At 39.4% G+C, this 22,646-nt stretch overlaps 1 protein-coding gene across 2 annotated transcripts in view; it reads left to right on the forward strand.

The window, feature by feature from the left end:
• The first annotated feature begins 7,305 nt into the window (after nucleotides 1-7,305).
• The window catches only part of LOC120446081, a 71,923-nt gene continuing 56,582 nt past the window's right edge, over nucleotides 7,306-22,646 (forward strand). For both annotated transcript variants that reach the window (XM_039626863.2, XM_039626864.2), the window contains exons 1-2: nucleotides 7,306-7,676; nucleotides 16,161-16,267. In XM_039626863.2, the coding sequence (XP_039482797.1) occupies nucleotides 16,213-16,267 (55 nt within the window). In that variant the 5' untranslated portion in view covers nucleotides 7,306-7,676; nucleotides 16,161-16,212. The remainder of the gene's footprint in view (nucleotides 7,677-16,160; nucleotides 16,268-22,646) is intronic.

Raw genomic sequence — 22,646 nt, forward strand, 5'->3', positions numbered from 1 at the left:
CAGCTCCATTGCAAGCGGCCCTGTTTAAATATGAATTGTGTTGCAGTTTCTCGAGGTACCTAATACTTACAATTTTAGGGTGAATCATATGTGTTTAACAACATGTTTTTAACCAACTAAATATTTGAATAAATTAAAAAGTCTTTATGATAACTAATCTTAAAATTGGAATTGCTTTAATTTTTAACTTACTGAAGTTTTTATTTTAGTGCTAACATTTTTAAAATGATTTACCAAGACGCTAAAAAATTGAAACATATTTACTTTGCTTAAAATTTAATTGAGATTCGATTAAGACTTTTTCCAGGATGACCCGCATTCGAGTACTGACCTCATCTAAATGCTAGTTCCTGGGCAAATTTTTCACTTTCGCCTTTAAGGTAGTCATCCAGCGGGCTTAGCAACAAACTAAGGGGAGGAAAAGTCAGACAGACGCGTGACCAGGACGAGGTATCAAGCCAAGCCGAAAGCCAAGCTGGCCCACACAACACATGGCCAGGTCGGCACAAATATGGTTTTTATGCCGGGTCATAAATGTCAATTCCCAATGCATGTTTGCCACTATTTAGATTCCTGCTTTTCCATACCTCACAGCGTTTTTATTCTCGTTCGGTTTTTATGTTTTTATAGTTTTATGGTCAATCCCCCAGGTTTGTTGAACTTTACAATTGCTGAGTCATTTGGTCTGTCGCGTGCCTTTGGCCCTGGAAAATGGAAAACTGGAGGAGGAGGCGGCTTCAGCTGTGGGCGTGTCTGTGGTTAGTCAGCCCGAGTCACAGCACGAGTGTGAGTGTGTGTCCTTGAGAGTGACGGAGGAAGTGAACAGGCGAGTGCACACAATCAAGGAAAGGAAAAGTGTTTGTCTGGACTGCCAGGATTCAGCACGAGTCCAATGTCGATGATAATGAGAACAAAAGCGCTATTGTCGGGGTTTTCTGGGGTGGTTATGGCTTTTGAAATAATTGAATAATTGCTGCTCTAAGAAAATTGTGGTAAAAGTGTTTAGTTACTCATGGAGAATCGATAGCAACTTGGTTTTTGATATGAGCTGCACCCAAATGGAATATGGCATGGGGCGTGGCATTACTTACTTTAAAATTCATGGTTTACCTTCCCTAAATGAAAGTTTTGGTTAATTTTACATTTCTTAAAAAAATCTATCCCGTAAGCTATACGTGTAATATAAGTTAATAACTCCTGAACGGCAAAAGGTTGCCTGTTATTCCTTTAGGGAAACAGCTGTTATTTTTATTATTTTTATTGAGTTCAACGCGTCGCAGCGTCAGAAATTAAGTGGAAATGAAGTGAGCACTTGAATTTCAATTGGAGTGGCCAGAATTCAAACCCAAGACCTCATACAAAACCAAAGCTCTGGACCAGCCATCAACCCCAAAAGCATAAAATACAATTCCAGGCCGAGTTCCGTTCCGAGCTATAAATAAGAGCCTAAATAACAAGACGAACAAAAAGAGAACATTATTCCCCACATTATTCCACTTTTTGCGGTTGCCGGAGAAAGGGTTCTTCTTGCTGGCCCCTGAAATGGTTTGACTAATGATTATTTAAGTGAATTACCATTAAGAGCTCAGTTCCTCAGCTTCTCTCCGGCCAATTTGGCCTGGAGTGTAATTGTATAATTGTTGACGAATGTTTTAGCATTGTTTCTCGCCTCTCCGTGCTGCCTGCTCTCCGGCTTATTAATATTAATAAAGTTGATTAAAAGGCTTATTCGGAAAACTAAACAAAGGCACTTGATGGCTCAAATACGTTTAAGTGTTTGCAAACGGTTCCTCTAAGTGGAACTGGCTGTGTGTACCTCGCTATGATTTCAAATCTGGGCCATGAATTAAAATGGATAAATTTTGGGCTAACGTGAAATAGATTCGTTAGCATCAACATCATTGGCGGTCCAAAAGTACTCATCATTTCCGATCAGTGGCACCTCAGTACATTGACCTAGTTTTTGGTGCCCGTTTGGGATTAAACACGTTCTTTCAAAGTTTATCTAATAAATTTACATTGTAATGTTACAACAAGCTTATTGGGCCGAACAGATGGGAATACTATTGATGAGAGCCAATGAAAAATCCTTTCTCACCAACTCCCGAAAAGATTATGATTAAGTTAGCTTATAAATTAAATACGTTAAAACAGCTACTTCTAATTATAAAATTAATTGTTTAAAACTAAAGCTCCCTACCAAATACTTCAATCTTAGTTCACAACAAATAAATATTAAATTTCAACAGACATATTACTTTATTTGTTAGAAATGCAAAAGTTCCCTTCAGTTTATGTCACAAAAAAAGTATTTAATATTCATAACAATTAATAAATAAGGGAAATGTGCATTTAAAAAGTGGTCTGTTAGTAGTATGTAAAGTATGCGTGTTCAGGATAGTACCTAGTTGCAACAGAAGTGTCCCAAAGGCTATTGGCTTCTCAGAAATATCAAGATTCCTTTGTCTTAATAAATGCTTGAGTGAAGTCCAGTTTCAGACTTGCAGCTTGCTCGGTCTCCGGACTGCTTACCCGAGCGCAATTTCCCATAAACAGGCGTTGCGAAAGCGATTTGCATCGGTTGCAAGTGGGGCTTCCCCAAGGAACTCCCGTTCCCAGGCCTCTGCTGCAGCTCCAAGTGCCGCTCAAGTCGGGCGTAGCATGTGGCACTAAGTCGTCAGGGGAACGCGGCGAGATAAGCACAAATTAGTGGTAAATTAAGGCATCAGCATCTAGTGCACATGCTGCACTGGAAAATATCACATTCTGCACCAATCGAACACTTTACTACACAGAAATTCCATCTAGACCAACCATTAATCGTTTATTTGGAAATTTGGAAATTTATCTCTATCTTTGTGTTCATCAAAATTTCTTATTAGGTATTAATAATTGGGTTTACCCATGCATACGATATAGACAGTATACAGGCTTAATTTGATTGTTCAAAATCTAAATATTGTAATAATCTAAAATTAAATATTTTCTTAACTATTTATTTTTAGGTTGTGAAATTGACTATTAATTGAGCTTAAGTCTATGGTATGTTTTTACTCTTACAGCGGGTTGAGCTCAAGATTAGTTAGTCTTTTTGTCTATGTACAGTGACAGCGAGACATGACAAACTCCAGGGAGCTACGCAGTGCCTTCCTGTGAAATACCCAATACCAATCCCAGTCCACTGACCGCAGACCAAGTTTGATGGACGTGCACTCAACACTTTCGCCAGCTGACAGTTACACTAATAACCCCCTTGCAACCCTTTTACACCCACTTTATGCCCCTTTGCACCTATGAAACGCTCCGCCCCTTTGAAGCCACTTCCCCAACGGCAATCCTGGGTTGTGTGGCTTATCAGTTTTCAATCACATTTTGACTCGAATTTTGGTACATTTCGTGTTTGTTTGCCTGACCATAAATCAAGAAGACGCACGATAATCCTCAATTCACGGCTGCCACTTCACGTGGAGAGTTGAAAGTGCGACAGAAGAGATAGGCACCTTCCCCAAATAGATAAACATTGACAGCTTGACATGTGTTCAAATACCAAATCCATCCCCTCTTCGGAGCGAATAAGTCCTGGCACGAATCGAATACGTGGGTTAATTTTTATTGTTCCCAGGTTCAAGGCTGATCTATTTTTTTTCCTTTATTGCTAAGGGAAGAGAGCAGCTGATAAAAAATAGAGAACAAATGGGGAATTCGCCTTGGGTTTCTTTCTCCGTGACACGTGTCATGAAGATCACTTGCTTACTTTCCTTTAAAATGTAAGAGTTACTATACAACTTAAATACTATTTAATGATACTGTTTTTTTTTGTTTCAATTATATTTCGTAGTACTTTTGTATATTTATGTATTACTCAAATTTAGATTGGTGAGCAAGGGTTGCGGTGGCATTCGATAACAGTTTATTATAGTTTATGGATAAAATTCTATTTATTTTATTTTATGTGCTAAAAACATTTGCATTTGTTTCAACGTACAAGCGAATTTTCTTTAAATTAAATCAAAAGTCCGAGGAGAAAAGGGCTCGCAAATTCCCCGGGCAGTTACCGAGCCATTAGCTGGTGATGTAACCACTCATCGGCTCCGTTACTTCTGCTCAGGCACAAACACACATCAACTGCCATAGAGGTCCTTCGAAGAGACTGGACTCCGACTGGAAGACCATAATAAAGCAATAAAAAATGGAGGGATCCAGGAGAGAAAAGGCGAAGGAAAGGTAAACGCCAGTGAGGCCAACTAAAGAGCCGCAAATGCTGTCTGCCCCTCCCTTGTTCCACATCCCGCTGTCTAATTTATCATCAAAGCAGGCCAGGACAAAAGGATAAAGGACATGCGGCGGTGTAGTGTAGTGACCATGGAACCAGCTGGCTTCCTGACCAAACCGACGGAACACAAAACACAGCGCCCAACTGAAACCTGCGGGTGTTCCTGGCTGCAGGTATATGTATGCCCGAGTTTATGACTAAATTGAAACAGGTTGAGCTGAGATGAGACAGGTGAGAGGAGTCCCGAAGGTTCCAGCAGTTTACTTTTTGCAGGTTAAAAGATGGCGAGGAAAGGTGTTGGAAGCAAAGGATCAGTGGCAATAGGAACTAATTATAAAAGTGAAGTATATAAAGAACAGGCAGAATAAGGGTTTGGAATAAAAGGAACTTTAGAGCCTAAAACCATAAATACAAATATTTTGAATTTTTTAGAGGCCATTCTAGCCATTCTTCCACGAAGAGAGAACTATTCCTTTTGAAGATCTTTTCCTACTCGTCTTGTCAATCACTTGACTTCTTCACTTGAACTGATATCTGTTTACACAGCACAATCGCACACAGCCCGAGATCAAAGCGAGACCACTTGAACACTTAAACCGAGGCGAGCCCCGGGTAAATCCCAATCCCAACTCCGACTAAGGACTCTCGGCTGCCCTGGGGCTTATCTCACTTACAAGTAATTGTAATATTATCCCTAATAAGGAAAAGATTGATAGCATTCCGGGGAAGGACCATAAAAATGGGAGAGAGTGACGTGGGGCTGGGGAAATTATTAGCAGGGTCCGAGGAGCGAGCCTCACTCGACACCGGCTTGAAAGGACACAAAGGATGGTATGGCCGGCTATCTGCTTACTCTTCTCATCATCACTTGAGTAAACAATGTCATAAAATCATCAATCAACCCGGGCCACTCCTCCCCCTCCCTATCTATCCTCCCGTTCCAATCTCGGCCTTCTCGGGTTGTTTTCTTAGCCTTATAGCCCCTTCTTGTATTGGCCCTTTGTGCGGGCCCTAAACTGTCTAAGCAAACAACAACAAACTGGACACGCGTCCGGATTTGGTTTTGCCTCGGCTTACCCATGCCCCTAGATATTTATATATGTCCCTCCCTTTCTTGTATGTCTGGGCCTGTTAATACAATTAAGTGTTAAATTTGTTGCTGCCTTTTGCTAGGGTTATTTGTAAGACGGGGCAAATTGTTTTATGGGCGTGCCGCTATTTACATTATAAGTAGATATGGTCAGGAGATTTTCTTGTGGCATGTCTCAATGGATAATTCGGGGGCAAGATGGCAATCGCCTTGGTCTTTCGGGGCACCGGATGCGAAGGTGCTTCATTAAGTAGCTATGTTTATGCACCAGTGTTGGATTTTCTTTCTTGCAGAAACCCAAGCTAATAAAAATGTATGATGCCTTCGCTATATTTCGTACCAATAAGTAAATAAATAAATAAATTGGCTTCGATTTGGTTAACCATTTATAAACATATTTTTCTCTTTTTAGTTTTTAAATAAATACTCTTCTGTAAAGGGTTAGTTTTTTTATATTTATTTCAATGAATGTTTTTATTATACCCATTACTCGTAGAACAAATGTCTGTCTAGATTCATTGAAAAGTATGTTAGAAGAAAACGTTTCCTACAATATAAAGTACATATATTCATGATCAGGATCAATAGCCGAATCGATCTGGCACCGATCGAGGTTTTGGTTTTCTTCTTTTTATCATTTGAGTAATTGAATAGTTGAGTAATGGGTATTGGATAGTCGAGGAGCTGGACTATAGCGTTCTATCTTGTTTTGTTGGTAAGGACATCTGGATTTCTACCTAGTACTGGCTGGTTATCTGAAATAACCCATAAGGTCTACCTGTTTATCAGTAAGGCAGCACAAATATTTTGTCGATCATGTTTATGCTTGATCGATTTTACTTGTGGCACATTGGTATCCTTGACTTGAAATAATGTGTCAACTTTTCATAGATTTCCTTTCCAGATGTACATATGTATGTATATGACTATTGTGAAATTAAAAATAATATATATTTAATATAATATAATATATAATTATCATAATATATAACATATATTTAAATCAAGAATACTGCTTTTACAGTTTAACATTCGCTTACAACTCGATTTAGTTTCAGGAGCATAACATATTTCAGTATATGGCTGAATTTTCTATTAGCAGCCTATACTCTAAGATTCATCATAGTCAATCGCATCATAATTCACTGCGTCCACACACCCGTTCTCGAAGTAGTTAGTAGGTAGATATAATAACTGAAACTGTCAACTGACTGGTTTAAGTGCCAACTTTACTGGCTTATTTGCTACTTTGTAGCCAACCACCCACGTTTTGTCGACACTTTAATTGAAAATATAAAGCCGTAAAATAGAAAATCAGCTGCTGTAGTATCTTTGTGGAATTTAGGTTAAAAGAATTAAAAGAAAGTTAACATATTACAAATTGGAACTGTTCTGGCCGATAATGCAGTACTGTATTCCACCTTAAAAAATAGTACAAATCGTTTTCGAAATGCGTTTTGTTTTTAGTATAAATACTTATATGCATGTAAACTATTTGTATTTTGTATTTGTATTTGCTTAGTCAATTATGAACCCACTTTTAATTAAACTCGAATTTGTTTAATTAGTAAAATCAAGTGTACCAAGTTCCTTTCCCTTTTCGAATACAATCAGGAAAAAAAAGGAATTGAATAATAAAAACAACATTTTAAGATGATTTCGTTGTTTTTCTGCCAAGTTTGATTGAAGCCCGAACTTTTTCATTCGAACACTTTGCATGTTTCTGTTTGATTCTCCTCTTCAAACATTTTGCATCGAACTCACGCTGTTAGAACACTGCTAAGCGGTATAAGACTGAGGTTACACATAAAATCCGCAGGAGGGCGCTACTTCGTGAGCTGTCGTCGCCACTTCGGTTCCAAGGCACGAACGTTTTCGGCTGGACACGAAAAACGGGAAGCGAATGTATCTGAAAGATACGTTTAGTCTATTTCGACGCGAGCATTGTAACGGATCGCAGGTCACGGACGCTTGGATTAACGGAACTGTAGCCCTCAGTGTCATCTGTGTGTGAGAGTGCGTGAGAGTGTGACCGGTCAACAAAAAAATTTATCAACAAAGGAAATAAACCCCACAAAACCCCCAAAAACCGCCACTCGTGCATGAGTGGCTCGAAAAGTGCATAAGTGTAACAGTTGGAAATTTGAAAAATCTCTCCCGATATGATTTCAAGCGAAATATGATCGAAAGCAGCTGATAAACAGCGGGAAAACAGCAGAAAACCAAAACGAAGTGATCGAGATAAAGGTGTCTTACTGAATCGGTAACTTGTAAAGGGAGAAAAATCAGAGGCTTTCTAAGAAGTCATAAAAAGTAAGTGAAGCACGACCAAATGAAACAATAACAATTTCGGAATGTCAAAATATTTATGCAAAATGTAAAATGAGTGAACAAAAAAGGAAGTTTTGTGCAAATAAACAAATATTTTCCTACTAAGATAAACAATAATACCCACAATCGGGGTGACTGTCACGCCTCCTCAAGCTACCGGCCATCTCCACCTACAGAGACTATCCTTTTTGCACTCCTTTTTTTGGGTCAGCAAATGGATCCGAGTCATTTTTTGTGGGTTTTGCCTTTGCTTTGTTTGTTTGGCCGTAAGCGCGCGAGATTTTCCACACAGTTTTTTCTACTATGTTTTTGGCATATTTGTTTATGCGTTCAGCCAGTTTTGCTTCGCCTGTGGTCGCAGTGGAAAATGGGTTTAAAATTGGCAAAATCCTTGGCGGGAATATATCAAGCAACTGTCAATGGATTTGAATAAATTTAAAACTGTCCAAGTGATTTAATCTCAGCGGAAGATTAAGATTGTTACCCAAATCAGAAGTTAAGCTTACATTTAATAAACTGATTAGAACTATTTGCTTTTATTGGTGATAAGCAAAGGCTTTGTTGATCATAGGAGGAGGAAATTTATATGGTTTTTAAAATAACACAATTGTATATATTTGCTTAGGGTTAACGTTATGGATTAAAGTGGTAAACTGGCAATTAATATACCTATTTACCTAAGTATTTTACATCATAGATACTAACATAAAAACTAAATTAAGTCAAGATACTTGAAAATATTGGAATATTAAAATTAAGAATTTACCTGCAATACTTAGCCCCACCAAGTTATCTACGCTGTTCCTAAGGATTTAATATATAATACATTTCCGAAGAGGATCATTAGATCGTGCACTAAAATTATTCAAAGATCGCCAATGAAAATGGGGCTTAGTCCTCAGATGTTGATTACTTCGCTTGGCATTTAAATGCAGATATTGACCTTTTCGTAAGTTAAACAAATCCAAAATTTGTAAAACACTCTGTTTAAGAGGGAATATGTCAAATGAGTCTCCAACGCCAAAGACTGAGGAAACACCAAGGTTCGTGCCCTATTAGCCCCCAATAAAAATTAACTCAGGTTATAGACGGGCGAAAATCCCGCCAAAGACATAAATCTTCGAACAGGCCGCAAAGTCAAATGAAAATAGCACAAACAGAAATATTTTCATTAAGAGTGTGGAAAATATTCACCAGGGTAAGGGAGCCGGCAGAAGGGAGAATCAACATACATCAATCTGTCAGTGGGGCCTGTCAGCTGTTTTAAGCACCCACAAAGTGCTGTTGCCTCCAAAATACGAAAAGAAGAAAAAAATAAGAAGTTGGAGACGCCGGGCAGACATTCAATAAAGATTGAACCCGAGGAAGATAAAGCAGAGCGGTGAAAAACCCCAAATGTAAATGTGAAATTTTCGAAATGCATTTTTCGTGAGGAGCCCCCATAAAAAATTTGTGTACTTGTACTCCCTCTTGTTTTTTTGCTTATTGAGTAAAGTTTTCCTTTGTATTTATTATGTTTTCCCTTTCTTGCTTAGCCACGCGCAAAACGTGCGCCAATCAATTCCAAACAGAACTCAAGCAAAACATAGACAAAATCGAAGACAAAAAAACCTTAGCCGTGTGAACATTTTTCCACTCCCACGGCAAACAAATTAAAGCAAAGTTGAGAGAAGAAGAGCCCGTCAAAGTCGTGTTAAAATTAGAGACAAAAGCAATTTGTCTTTGTGCAATACTTATACTCGAAGATGTATCTTGCAGATACATTTACATCTGAGCGGAGAGTCGATGGTCTATTAAGCGAACGTGTTGATTGATTTTTATTTTCGGGCATTACACACAAATCGACACAGGGCTCGAAAACTCTCTGTTCCCATTCCCATTGCGGTTTTTTTTAATGAAAATTCTACGCCGCTTTCCGCTTGTAAACTCAAATAGAGGTGGGGGAAGGGCCTGCTAAATCATTCAACACTTGAGGGTTTGCTCTCCAGTTGATTCTATTAATTACGGAACCGTACTCGAAAGTGGGTCTGTATCGACTGCCATGGAAATCGATGACTTATTAAGGAGTATCGTCTCAATGTGAATATTTTGAATGCCGTAAATTAGGGATGTGAGCCTAGAAAAGTTTATTCAAATAGAATGAATAAAAATGTAGGCACATATAAATGTATATGCATAGTCAAAGATATATGTATATAGTCAAGTAACTAGTTTAGTTGATATACAAAGAGTATAATTAATTTTGTTTTGTTTATAGCAAAATAATAATAATTAACTACAAAACGATAGCTAAGTTTTCGGCTGTTGCCAGTCCCAAGTACTTCTTCGCACTATTTCACTGACAATTTGAGCCCATCCTGCATAAAAGTAGTCGTAGCTCTCCGCAATACTTTCCCCATTTTCCACTCCCCGTCTGCACACTTTTTGTCATCACCTTGGCAAATAGATTTCGGTGTCGGAAGAGCACTTAGAAAACTGCTTTGCTGCTGCTTCCACTGGTTGCTACTGCCACTTGCCAGACCGAAAATTGATTGATTTTATTTGCACGAAATGGGGGAAAAAGAAAACGTTAACCAACTCCTTCTCTGCGTTTTCTTCCCCCGAAAATTTCGTCGCGTTTGCGGTTCGTAAAAGGGGAACAAAGTTTGGTGAGGTGTCTGTAACTGACATTTTGTGGCCAACTCATTTGCACAGTTTAAATTTTGGGCTTCCCCCTGTCAGCTAGCTGAAGCTATAGAAAATACGCAATTTTTTCGACGTCAGAATGGGAACCTCTGCCCCAAAAGCCAAACTCCAACTGTGCTTGTCTGGCCAAAGATAAAGGTATATTCCTCACTGAGTTATGGGATGAAAATTGCTTTATATTTCCTCTAACCCCGTTTTGCTGCGGTTTTTCGTATGCATTATCGATGGGTTTTTCATTTGCAGGAAAATTCACCTAAAAGCAATCGGCATAGTTGTGACTCGGTTTTCACTACGTATTTCCAGGATGCAGCTGAAAGAAGCAAAATTGTCATGAATAAATGATGGCCAAGGCGATGACGATGACGGTTGTGTTACGGGCCAAAATTGTACAAAGTAAAATCCTATTTTCTCTGCCCTGTATTCCATTTTTCTGCAAATTTTTGGCATATTCCCAATTGAGATGGCCTGGGCCAAAGTTAAATAAAACCATTGTTTCTGCTTCTTCGGTAAAATTTGTTTGGAAATGACTCCTGCTCTCGGATGTCTCACAATTAATTCGAGCCCTCTGCTCTCTATGGAAATCTGTTAAAGAAGTTATTAAAAATATGCAATTTGGAAATGTAATAATACATTTATGCATAAAGTGGGCGGTCCGGAATTGATTGAAAATGTCTTATTCTTTTTTTTTTTATTTTTTTACTTATTTTAAATAAAAGAAGGGATTGAGATTGAATTGACATTAAATGTTATGCCTTTTAGACTTTAAGTACTTAGCATAGTACGCATTGTTTTAAATGTTTAAATTATTGATATTCAAACAATGTTTAAAACAAAATGATCCATATCATGTAAAGAGAGGTAAAAAGTTAAAAGTATTATTTGCGTAATGCCAGAAAATAATATTGATTTTAAGTCCCAATCTGTATGCAGAACATAACTGAAATCAAACAATGAACGTCAGCAAATGTTATGAAACAAACGGGAAAATATTTATATGGCCCAGAAAAAACTTTTGCATTCGCCAATTGATTGACAGTCAAATTAGCGGCAAACAAATGGCGAGAAGCCAAGGCAAATAATTTTAAAATTCATGCGATATATATGTGGAGAGATGACACATGTATACACTGTGCGCATATATGGCATATCAATCAAATAAATTATGGCATTGTGTAAGGCAAATTACGGCAAATGGACGATCCACTAGATGCAAATCAATATGTGCAGCAGGCAATCATTCAACTCGTTCGCTCGTCAGTCAATCAAGCGCTGGCCATTAGAGGAGGCAAAAGTTTGGTGAAAGGGGGGGATTTTCCAACAGCCTCAAGTGGCTTCTACGGCCATAAACAAGTGCCAGTGAAAACTCTTTTCGTTTTCCGATTGTTTTTTACTTTTTTTTGAATTGGCGCCGGCGTCGTTGCAACCTAATTTCCCATTTATCGAACACTTTTCGGAACTGGCGCTATGGCAAATATGGCAATCATATGCTGCTACTATCGAATTGAATGTTTACATGGTGGGTGGTGAAAAGGGGGCGGGGCAAAGGAGAGGCACACGCATCATCACTCATACGTCACGTTGTCTGCCTTGTATATCAATTCGGGTGGGCTGACGGAGGAGCTCCTAATAAAAGATACAAATCGAACGAACGGTCGACAAACGAATTGGAAATGCTCTGGGTTTGAAATTACAAGGCAATTAAAATTGCTATATTGAACAATAAACAATGTGTATAGTGACATTTATTGGCTAGTTTTAATAATATGCAATTTGGTATCACAAAGGCAAGGTTTTTTTGACCCAAAGTTCATACAATAAGCGCAATTAAAAATATAAAGGAATACATTTTTTATAAACTTACCTTTGTTTAATTATCGTTATTATGTATTTTGAAAATATCTGCATTGTTATAATTTAAATATTTATATAATATAATAATATGTAATAAATGAAAACATTGCATTAATTTCAAATTAGATAGGTAATTTAAACTGTTAAAGACGCTTTGTTTCACATATTAACATGTAAATAAGCGATGTAGTGTTAGCTTAGTAAAACAAAACACACCCAGAACAACTCTTTTCACAAAGGGTATCCCACAGATCCCGCTTCTGGGTGAGGCATCTGAAAGTACGTGCCTCATGCCTCATGTTTCATTCCTTATGCGCCATGCCTCGTGGCTCAATTCAATTGCAGCCCAATTGACGTTTGCATAAATATTCCCTTTCGACTCAGTTTCGCCTTTTTTATGCCCGCCCCTTGCCCAGAGTTCGCACAGTTTATAAATTCTGTAAGTTTGCCCCTGCCACTGCGCGTTTTTTGTTTAATGCTGCCTGTTGATTTTTTATGGCACTCGATGCGTGTTGCTCTTTAGCACAAAATAAACAAATTAAGGCGCGCAAACTGCAGCTTTTGCTGTTTATAAGTTTCGATTCTCTTTGGGGCTGATTTTGTTGTTTTCAGTTTATTGGTCGAGCGGAGATTTCTCAAATCGTGCCGAAGGGGGATTCTTGCCCGGGTTGTTTATGAAGTTTTGAAATCGATTTGGCAACCCAGCAAGTGGCCCGCCCACACCAACATAATAAATTCTAAAAACACATTCCTCTTTATTTGGTCTCGCAATGGAGTTCTTGCATTTCCCTATCAATATAAATATATTTCGGTATTTATGGCACGGACTTATTAATTAATTCCCTTCATCATAATTATGTTGGCTTTTTTTTGGGCAATTTGATCTGCCTTCAATCAAGTCAAGTGGCTCAGTGGGTGAATCGAATTAAGTGCTGCTGTTGTGGGTGTATTTTCATTAGCTCATAGAAGCTGATTTGTTGAAAATTATACAAATGATTTTTTTTATGAATTTTATGATTACAGTTTAAGTGTGTACCACGATAAGTTAGCAAGATAAATATATGTTATTAACAAAAGCGTATTCAATTTAACAGTATTCTAACAAGATTTTTACCTTTAGCAAGCAATAACTTCAAATAATTACAACCGTAATCTAGTGTAGTAGTTGTGCTTTATTTCGTTTGGTAATTTGAACATTATTCGTTAGCCCCACATTATCAGCCGCTTGGCCAAGAACCAAAATTCAATTACCTTCATTCGCCCTGGGGCCATAAAATTGTAACCTGAGCTAAAGAAGCTCGGAAAATGTGAGATGGGCGGGGGAAAACCGAGAAAAACAAAGCATTTTGGCATATGCTAGACTTTCATTTCAAAGTGGGCGTATATTGGAAGACTCAATCACTCAAAATGGATCGGTAATTGATAACTTTTCAATTTTCCACAGCCAAGGGCAAAACGGCAGGGGTGGAGATTCTGGTAACTTTTCATTTTCCATAGAATTTCACACATTTCTGTTGCAAAGGTCTCGGATCTGGTGAATACCTCAATAAGGAAAAAACGATTCTATTTTCCGACTTGCAGCGCTTTTCCTTTTGCCTCATTTCGAACTTTGACCGTAATGACCATTTGTCAGAATGAAATGTATATGTTTCCGTTTTTTCTGCTCTAAAATGAGTTTCCATTGTTTAAAGATTTTTCATTGATTTTCGTCCGTAAACTTTATAATAATGTAAATTATGGTGCAAACCGAAAAGAACGTGAGTGTCGCAAAGTTCAAGATTTTTTTTTTTGTGATTAGATTGCTGAAAAAAATATAAAGATAAATTGATTAATTCTACCAACCTATTTTTGTACTAGCGAACATAGAAATTTATAAATATAAATATGATACATAGGAAATTCTTTACTAGTCAAACTTAAAAGTTTTCATCGAATAAATGAACAAATACACGTGTGTAAATTGTGTATGTTATTCCAAACCCCCTACGAATAAGAATCTAACCTCGACATTTACCAACACTTGAGGTCACCAAGGACTCATCTGGGTAAGGGTATTGCTGACAGGGTGACACACAAGCACCACTCCCAACTGGAGCCACCTAAACCACCTGAACCACCGGAGGAAACCCAACAACAGGCTGGGGAGTGGTCTCAGTCACTTGCGACAGTATCGCATTTGCGTTAAAATTAGTTTGCCAGCAGATATATGAAAACAGGAGCGAAATGCGGAGGGAAAATGAGACGTGTGTGACTATGTTAGGGCTCGGTTTTGTGCACCTGTCTAGGGGGGCGGGAAGTTCACCTGCCAAAGGGGGCGGGGCGGTTGCCCATGGCAGTGGGTCTTTGCCGACTTGTTTACGGTGGCAGCGAACAGATACAAAGGAAGCGGATAAGGGGAGCCCAGATAGAAGGATACAAAAGATACACGGACATGCAAGTCACATTACAGTCCGGATAGCCAGAGTCTAGTTTGGTGGAATTGCCCAAGCTTACATCTGCATGCAAACACTTTTCTGACAGCCATTCGAGGCTCTAATTTATTTGATTTTATTCTATTCGCACCATAAATGTCTTTTGCATTTGTCAATCAAAAAGTTTTACTGACCCACATGAGATTTATAAATAAAACTTGGTGTCACAGATTTTAGATATCATGTTGGGAGCACATGGCACATTGCAACGAATTTAAAGATATAGATACGATGCCTGCCTGCATAAAGTTTAATAAATTGTACAAGAGCGTGTTATTTTTTGAATTTATAACCAAATCAATTTATAGTTAAATGTTGAAGAAGCTTAGATTTGAACCGCAAAGTGATTATATTTTAATAAAAAGCGATTGTTTTGCAAATTTTAAACTCAACTAGGAAAATGATAGAAATATTCAATCTGCCTATAAACAATTAGTACACATATTTTATGAAACAAAATAAAGGCCGTGAACAAATAAGTTTTATTAAACCAAACATGTTTTTAAGAAACGTGGTTACGCATTTTTCCGTTAAAGCCTTTTTAAGATTACGAAGCCAACCAATCCCGAAGTGACATCATCCCATCGATGGACTTAACATGCATGATCAACCTAAGCCCATCTTATACGTCACTCAATCAGGGGATTCATTCATCTGGTGCCTGCTATACAGCCAATTGATCAGTCCTCGCCTTTGCCCAGCAAGACCTTCAATTATCTATCAATTAGAGTCACAGAAGAAGGCGAGGAAAAAGGGAAAGCCAAGCCTTTCCATTTAGAACGGAAATTATTCATGACTTCCATGGAAAAGCGAAAAACAAAGAGACCAGAGGAGCACAGAAAAAATCAAATTCGAGAAGAAAGCAAAGAAGATAAATGACCAACAATTAGTCACACCTACGATGACAATCATCGAGCGATTGGAAAAGGGGAACTGTGGGGAGAACGTGGGCTTACCAATGGCTCTAAATCGAATTCAAATTCCCCCTGTTCCTGGGTCAGACAATGGCCACAGTAATGAAAATTTAGCAGGCCCAAAACACAAAACCAAGCTTAATTGCTACGGGGAGAGGGAAAACGAACCAAAGGCCCTTGGCCCCCAAAAGTGCATGTGTAGTTTTGATTAGCGTCAGGTGGCGTGCCAATCGGCAATTTGTGGCCCGCCCCTCAGGAAAATGACATTTGAATGATGACAGTGAATCGGTGACTGGTAACAGCTAACAGGTAATGGAACAGGTAACTGATCACAGGTGACATCTGGCGTTCTTCCGCACTTGTTTTTCCAGGGTTGGGCCCCATTCTCGAACCCTCTATACAGATATGTCTCTATTATGCAGACCAAACAATCAAACAAATTGCCGCCTTCTGTTCTGTCGCTTATAGCGACTGACTCACGGGCGCGTCTGCAGCTATAAATAATTATTTACATATTCATTGTTTTTCATCTTCTACCGTTGCAGATATCAGAAGGAGCAGGAAGCCATTCGAAACATAAATCCGACAACAATCAACATGTTTGGCAATCTCAATTTGCTGGTCGCTCTGTTTTTCATCGGCACGCTGAAAGGTGAGTTAAATCAACGCGTTTCTTTCATCGCTATACTAAAAAAATGGGGTTTTTAAATAATTCCACATATCTCCAAAAAAAGTGGAAAAATCATTTTAAAGAACTAAGTTAGGTAGGAACTCGCGACATATGCAACTACACGTAACTTATTTTTCGACTACCACTACTTACTTACTACTGCTTACTTACTGCTACTTCTTTTGCTGATATTTACCAAATAGTTAACCTGATATATCCAACCGACTGGTCGCCCAATAAATCAAAATATTTCCAGCCTGTATTCAAATTCAAAAAAGCACTCAACTCCGTGACCAAATGTTAGCCAATTATGCAGACTTCATTTGTCAACGTTTTGGCGAGTATTCAAATATGAAATTTCACACTCGGCCTGACATTTCCCCGCCATCCCCTCTCAGCATCGTTCATGGGCGGGTTCGAGGGGGGTGTCGGTGACCGCAACTCTGGCGCCGGCTCCATGGCGTGCCTCATAAATTAATTTACACTTGAAACTGGCCAAGCCAAACAACAACAAAAACTGCAATAACAACACAAAAAATAAAAGTGTTTTGTTGCCCCACCAACAACAACGAAATCAACAACAGTGGCGAAACTGAATGCCCAGAACCACCCACGATGGGTCAGAATTGCAAAATTGCAGTTGGGAATTGGCAACGGGAATTGGGTGTCTCGAATGGGGACGTTACTAAGAGTTCGAGTACACTGAAGTCGATCAAAGTAAAGATATTAAATACGGCTTCTTTCCGTTCAATAGTTTCAAATTAATTTTTTATGCGAAACATAACGAAATCACGATTTTTCGCTAAAGTAGACCAGTAGTAGGTGACTACTACAGTCGAAATCCTTTCCTATTCTATATATAACTCTATACTCAAAATAAAATTAATATTAGTTCATAGTTAAAGTATACCCATGCGAATACTTGTTATTTTCATAAATTTTATGTAAAGTTACAAACACTTTGGATTTTGCTAGCTTGAATTGATATTTAATAGCACCCATGGAGCTGTTCACCATTGGGGGCCGAATTAAGCAAAAGTTCTGAGGGAGTTTTTGTTTTTTGGCGCAAAAAGCCATAGGACCCCCTTCATAAATCCCCCACCACCGCCACTGCGGTCGTTATCATCTTGAGTGGGCAACGGGAGCCACGAGTCTGTTTAATTGAAATCGACGCCGGCTGCGCTTACTTTCTTCGCACATGAATTTGTTTATTAACAATTCCCTAAAAAAGCGATAAAGAAGCTGCGTTTTTGGGGCAGAGCGGGGCGAAACAAAGAAGTAGAATGCCCAGGGATTCTGGGTAAATTGCTCTGCGACGGCACTTTGTCGTCTGTCGTAATAATTCCGTTGCAATTGAAATAAATTAAATTGCATGCGGAGCCATTGTCAGCGATGTCGCCTGTTTTCCTCCGTTATTTGTGTGCGCTTTTGTCAAGCGGAATTGTCAGTGGGTACTGTATTCAGCACCACCGACCCACCCAAGCCACCCAAGCCACCCAATCCAGTCAACCCTCCCAAAAACACCCAACTATCCGACCTTCCGACCCTAGATGGTGCACATGCATACCACCATCACGAATGCAGATGCATAAACCGCAGCGGCCCAAACCAAAACCCCGGCAAAGTCATCACATCGCTCGTGATGTGCACATGTCACTGCGGCATTTGTTTAATTAACAAAAACGCTCGTGTCCCTGCCCCTCGGACCATGCCCCTGCCACTCGACTTCAACTGCATCTCTGTGGATTGTGGGTGCTAAGTGGTGACCCCGACCAACTTCCCGACCCATCCGTTTGGGAGCCGAAAAAGCCTTGCGGTTGTCAGTCATCGTTTGTCTTTGTAATTTGTGCCCTGATGAGTTATACTTTTGAGTGCGTATTCCTCTGTCCGTCCCACTGTCCGTCCTGACTGATTAATGTGATGGGTGTGTTTGTGAGTGTGTGTGTGTGGATCATGTGCTCCGCGGGTAGTGGAAACTTTAGCTGATGGAATTTTGAGAATTTTGAGTGCGCCGCAGGAGCAAGTGAAACCATGATTGGATGATGAGAGTGAAAGGATAATGTGGAGCGAAAGAAAACGCATATACTCGTATATTAAAATGACTCAGTGACTGACAAATTACTTCATTTGAGTGGATATGGTGGGTCCTAAGTAGAGTTTAAAATAATAGAATTCAACAGATGAAAAGAGAAGACGAGTTTCCAACTGCGTTCACATGATCATCCACCAATAAAAACTGCAACCCAAGAGCACTTCCAATAAACACGACACCTTCGGTTAGTTTTAATTCCTTCGATCTTATTGACACTAAACACTTGGAAACAATTTTGCCAGCCACAAATCTAGACTAAGCATAAAGGTCGCCCCAAACAAAACTTTCTCAATAAAATGTTGAAAGAAAGTTAAACCGAAGTGACAACCACAACACGAAAAACATTTCAACTCCGGGGAAGAAAATAAAATTGAAAAAGCCAAGCTGGAAGCTGCTGATGACATTTTCCAAAGAAGGAGGAAACATAGGGAAACATTAATCATTTAATTTGATAAGCCATAAACGAAGTCGCCGATAATCTTCCTACGTGTCCCATTGCAAACAAGGGAGAATATTCCACACTTTTCGAAGGGGGTTGGCTTCGATTTGGAACCGAAGCTGGTGGGGCTTTGGCTCTGCCAGTGACGCATTGCATGCTATTTCAATTGATTACGCCACGCTCGAGGGCCAGCTAAAAAAGATGAGAGGCAGGCCCTGGAGGAAAACTACTTTTGGCTTTCACTTCACTTGCAGACAATCGAGGGTTGGCCAAACTTGTCGCATGAAAATGCAATTCAATTGATTTATGTGCTCGATGCAATTACTTGAGAGGAAGTTCTGGCTGCGTGCCGGGTGCCAATAAAAATCCAAGCTGCCCCTGCAACTGACAGCCGCATAAATTGCCGCCCATTCCAGCGGAAAGCCAAACAGAAAACTCAGCCACATCTACATCCACCCGATTTCTTGGGCGATGGCAACCCTGTACACCTTGTCACTAGGTGTGAAAAGTGCTCCTTGGTGCCCTGCCACGCCCACCGCACCGAAAATAATCAATGGGCGTTACGGTAGCGGGCCAATTAAATTTATCGCCAACTCTTTTGTGCCTGCAAAATTGTTTTTAATTGTCCTTGGCAATTAAATACACGCCCAGCCGCCTTAGTCCTTGCCCTTGCCTTGCCCCCCTCGCACCCTCCTCACAGAAATTAATCGAGTCGTGTGCCCAGATAAACACAAATTTAAAGCGGATAAACCCAAGGGGGATTTTGTGGTTTCTGGGCGGTTGGGGGTTTTGAGTGTGCGGAAAGGGTGGCGAAACCAGGACTAGGGTTGGCAAATTAAACACGGGGAGGATCTTGAAGAAAGTGCTTCATCGCCTGGAGGTTTTTCAAAACGCCACGTTTTAAGTATGCTCTTAAAATATATTTTTAATACCTCCGAGCAACATTTTTTGAAACTGAAATCCAATAAAATTGGGTAATAATTATGTGCTTCCCGAGATTAAAACTTTGACAAACGTCAGCAATAAAAATCTATAATCGTCCGACACAATTCATCAACTTCGAATGAGTTATTGGACACTTTTATGACACTTTTATTAGTAAACATATCAGTAGAGCATAGACTAGAATATTAAAATTTATGAAATAATAGAAATCATAATCACTAATCATTTTATTTGACTTCTATTTTTAAAGCTTAAATGATCGAGACTTCAATAATCCTAATCATTTATGTTAGGTATTTTATAATATCTAAGCTCCCATATCCTAATCTTTAAAGACACCCCTAGAATTCCATAAAAATCCTTATCAATTCAACTCAATTCTTGGCTTCTAGCTTGGCAATTTGGCTTCATGCAAATGAATGATTTTGATGAGCCTGGACAAAAAGGATGAGAAAATACCTGAAGCTGCTTCGGCTGCATCAGCCCGCAGCCGAAACCAATGAAAACTTCTTTATCCCTTTACCTTCAATTTTCCCACTGACATTGCTTTTTTATCCTTGTGTCCCCCCGTCCGAGGAGCAGTGCTTAAAAGATGCAAAGTAACTGCTGTCCTGGACCAATGCTGCCACATCTTGAGGCACTTTTTGAGCCACTTGCAGCCATTCGAGCTTCCTATTTTCCTCATTTTTTCGTCATGTTTTCCCCCGCAGCTTTCTCTTTACTTAGGAAAATCCACAAAATCGACATAATGAAATTTTATCTCGGCTCTGTTTTTTTTCTTCTCTGACTCTACTCCATCTGCTGCTGGTCTTTTTATATCATCTATGTATATTGAAGTACTTCTCTTTTGGTTGTCCCTGATTTTTAAAATCATTGACAAAACTTCACGGGAATAGAATAGTTTCCGAATTGAAGCACCTTTAAAACGTACTTTTAGAATTGTCTCTTTTTCTTTTACAATTTCACAACAATCAGTGCTCGCTTTTTAGAGTGCGACCGATTTCGATTTCGGTTTATGTTTGCATCTACAAATCTTCGAGCCGAAGCCATAAATCAAAAGTTTGTTCTATATTTTTTGTAATCTGTTATCTATAGCTCCACACTCGTTCCGCTTATCAAAAAATACCCCGCGCTCTGGTCGCCCAATTTTTACTCGCACATTTTATTCAAATGCAACGTGTTGCATTTTTTAAGCCTGCACATCGCTCATAACTTTTCTCTGTCCAGTTACTATTTTCCCCACTCCCTTGGCTTTTCTGGTTGTGTTTTCTGGTCTGGTTTAGAAAAAGCAAACACCGGTTGGGCTATGGAAAAAAATTGCTAGCACTGCGGCCATGGCTAGTTTGTAAAATATATTATTCAGATTTAAATTCCATTTTTTTAAGTTGGATAAAACTGTTATAAATGTATATTTTAAACAGTTCCAAGGGTAATTCGCGAACAAACTACCGAAATTTTTTAATGAACTATAATTTAGCACCGAAGATTTTCGTGCGCGAATGCAATTTGCGCGTCTCTGGCTTTTTTCCATTCCCGGTCCATATTTATTTCCCTAGCCAGTGATTATTATTTCATTTGGCTGCCGCTTTTGGGCCCTGTGCAGAATTCGCTGCCTTTCATAATTCTTGGCGACTTGTTTGTTTGAATTGTGTGCTGTGTGCTGTGTGCTGTGTGCAATGCTGTGTTTCGATGGGTGGGTGGCTGGATTGGATTTGCTGGCATGTGGGGCAGATTGCCATGTTGCTGGCGGAGCGTTAAACGCGGCAAATTGATTAGCATTTAAATTGCCTGCGAAATGTGTTGCACAAGCAGCACAGCACTGCATAGCAAAAGCGGCAGCCCCAAAAAATAAAGCCATAAAGCTGAAAGCGGACCATGAACGGTGTGCTACTCTGTCGCCTGGCCAGCTCCATCTGCTTCGCCACCCACCTTCCTGCCTTTTGCCATTCGGATTCCCATGGCAGCAATGAATTGCAAATAACGCATTGACCGCACTGCACCTTTGCCGCCACCTTTTGCGGACAATTCTGGGTGAACCTCAATCCCATTCCAGATCCCAGATCCCAGATCCAGGTGTATATGTATGTGCGATATCTGTCCAACTTTTGCCCGACTGGCGGCAAACGTTGCATGTGGCTGGCACAACAGCAACATAAATGGCAGCAGCAACATTCGTTGCGTTTACCGCCAAAAGCAGAAACCTAGGAGCAAAAACAATGAAAAAGGAAACCTGGACAAAAAGGTTAAAAGACAAAACAAAAAATAAAACCAAAAGTGCACAACACGGATATAAAATTTTTCATGCATTTGTAATTTATGTGCTAAAATGTTATCGTTGTTATCGCTGCCTTTGTGTGAGTGTGCCAGTTGTGGTCGCTGTTGTTCAAAGTTGTTGGCCAGCGAATTGTTGTGCACTTATGGTTGGCATCAATGGAATGGCTGGCGGTGGGCGGCTGCCCTGGGCAGGGGGCGTGGCGGGCGGCGGAACCAGGTTGTGCCACATTTCCAGTGTATGTAAACTGTTAAAAGCGCCCGAACAGGACAATGAGTAAATACAATTTATCACAAAAAGCTGGCTGAGCTATTTTATTTGAACGTACTTGCCGTAATTAAGTTGCCGAATATTGTAAAACCATTTTCAAGCTCATTTTGGGTCAAAAAGCTTGTTAAACGTAGCTCGGACTTAAATGCGTAACGTAATTCTTTACGATTATCCAAAGGATTTGATAAAGCTAATTGAAAATGATAATAAAGCTCATTGCAGAAATCTTATCAACTCTCGTTTGTCCGCACCTTGATTGCATATATTAAGCAATTTGAGCGCTTGACTTATCAGTATTTTAATATTTATTAACCGGGTAATTAAATGCTCGCACACACACGCA

The sequence above is a fragment of the Drosophila santomea genome, chromosome 2R, assembly GCF_016746245.2.
Source record: "Drosophila santomea strain STO CAGO 1482 chromosome 2R, Prin_Dsan_1.1, whole genome shotgun sequence".
Taxonomy (NCBI): Eukaryota; Metazoa; Arthropoda; class Insecta; order Diptera; family Drosophilidae; genus Drosophila; species Drosophila santomea.